Below are 2,043 nucleotides of genomic sequence, written 5' to 3' on the forward strand. Positions count from 1 at the left end.
TCATCCCTCCACACCCCGGGGTAAGACACCAAGGTGACCTGGCCGCCAGGAAAATTCCTGCCACCTCCCTCTGCGCCGGTGGCCCCCGCCTGCCCACAGGGATCTCTCCAGGGACCAGCTGCTGGGTAGAAAACAAGCAGGCCACGGCCCCCGTGGGTGCTCTTACAAGCCTCTGGCCCCGGGGCCATGAAGCCTGGTGGGTGGCCTCACCTCTTCCCCACGCCCAGCCCTCTGCAGACCAAGGGGGGCCCCGAGGCAAGGTCCTGGCTGCGCTCTCTGCGGCCCCTTCCCCTACCCGCCTTTCTCCCAGGAGCCAAGATAAATGAGTGTCGGGAGCCTGAGGCTGTGGCTTCTAAATCCAGCAGCAAACATGCCGTGGAGGGGGACCCCGCCTCCCCGTCTCGTCCTGGCAGGGAGCAGAGGGAGGCTCCCAAGGGTGTGAGAGGGCTCTGGGCCTCGGGGGACCTGACCCAGCGTGGCGTGGGGATCAGGGGTGATAACAGACCTGGGCGGGGTTGTGCTCAGTGACCAGCAAGGCGGGGCTGCTGGCACCTTAGACTGGGGGGGATGAGGTAGAGAAAGAGCCTTTAGATCACGTATCAGGGAGTCCTACAGGCCAGGGCGAGGTGCCTGGCTGTAGAACGCCTCAATGCCACCCTGGGCTCTCTGTGGACACTCGGTGGGACCCTTAGCTCAGCGGCGGTTCATTCCTTCATTCATTCCTTCTTGCGTTCCATTCATTCATTCATCTGGCCCACACGCTTCAGATGCTCGCTCTGTGGCCGGCTTACTGCTGGGCACCGTGGTCGGCAGAGCTGCCTAAGCAGACTCGGGAGCACCTCCCTTCCTCTTGCAGCGTGGAGCCTCCAGATGGGCCTGGCACTCTGCCGCAGAGCCCCCTAATGAAGGCAGCCCCTTTCTGCCATGACCCAGGGTCACCTCCGTCTTCCTGGCGGGAGAAGCACTTGAGCAGCACCCTCTCTGATCTCCCTGTCAGCCAGAAGGCAGCGCGAGCGCTGCTGGAGGCTGAACGGCCACAGGCTCCCAGTCTGTGGCCAAGCCCCTCCCGGGCCGCAGGGCCAGGTGTGCCCAGGCGAGAGACACCAGTGGCTGCTTTCCAGCGCTCTCGGCCTGCCTGGGCCTGTTCTCCTGTGGGCCTTCAGTCCTCAGGTGTGTTTGTTTCTCCGCCGATTCAGAAAACATCGGCCAGACAGCTCTTTTGTGCCAGCCTCTGTGTTCTGCGACGCCTCGCGCCCAGCAGCCCCTGGGTTAATGGTGGACGGCGAGATCAGCCCTGAGGGTGCTCGAGACGGGGGGCTGGGGCAGCGGGATGCTGAGGGTCTCGGGGTCGGGGCGTCAGGTGGCTCCACCCGGAGCCCTGGGGAAGGCCTCCTGCCTGTCCTGGCCCTGAGCTTACCCCCGAAGCACGCGGAGTACGGGCTTATCCCCAAGGTAGTGGAGCCCCGGCATCACGATCCCCAATTCCCAGGTGGTGCTAGTGGTAAGGTATCCGCCTGCCCAAGCAGGAGTCATAGGAGACGTGGGTTCGATCCCTGGGTCAGGAAGACCCACTCCAGTGTTCTTGCCTGGAAAATCCCCATGGACAGAGGAGCCTGGAAGGCCACAGCCCGTGGGGTCTCGTGGAGTTGGACACGACTGAAGTGCCCTAGCACGCACGCACTCCCCAGCCACGGTACCTCACCCAGGAGCTGCTCAGCCCTGCTCGGCCGGCCCCTGCCCCGTTCTCCTGGAGAGTCCGGATCTTGAGTTTTCCAGCCCAGGCTGACAGTTCAGCTTCCTTTTCCCTTGGGGCCTGCCTCCCGTTCCTGCCCACCCGCCTGTGCTGCTTTTTTCTTTCCTGCCGTGCTGGGGGCACCCCATTTTGAGCCTCAGGGAGGAGAGGAACTCGGGTCTCCGTGCCCCCGCCCCGTGCAGGCTCCCCGGAGCACCCGCATTCCCAGCATCTGTCACCCGCTTGGCCCGTGACATTACGCCCCGCCCCCGCAGTGTGGGCCCGTGAGGACCGGGGTCGTGGACTGCCTC

General features: G+C 64.6%; 1 protein-coding gene across 1 annotated transcript in view; it reads left to right on the forward strand.

Annotated features, from left to right (window-relative positions):
* RGMA (repulsive guidance molecule family member a) overlaps window positions 1-2,043 on the forward strand; it is a 49,368-nt gene that overhangs the window by 42,107 nt on the left and 5,218 nt on the right. Inside the window, exons 4-5 of the mRNA XM_010832177.1 lie at window positions 238-493; window positions 998-1,506. Of these exons, the coding sequence (XP_010830479.1) occupies window positions 238-493; window positions 998-1,506 (765 nt within the window). The remainder of the gene's footprint in view (window positions 1-237; window positions 494-997; window positions 1,507-2,043) is intronic.

Source organism: Bison bison, unplaced genomic scaffold, assembly GCF_000754665.1.
Source record: "Bison bison bison isolate TAMUID 2011002044 unplaced genomic scaffold, Bison_UMD1.0 scf7180017860443, whole genome shotgun sequence".
Taxonomy (NCBI): Eukaryota; Metazoa; Chordata; class Mammalia; order Artiodactyla; family Bovidae; genus Bison; species Bison bison.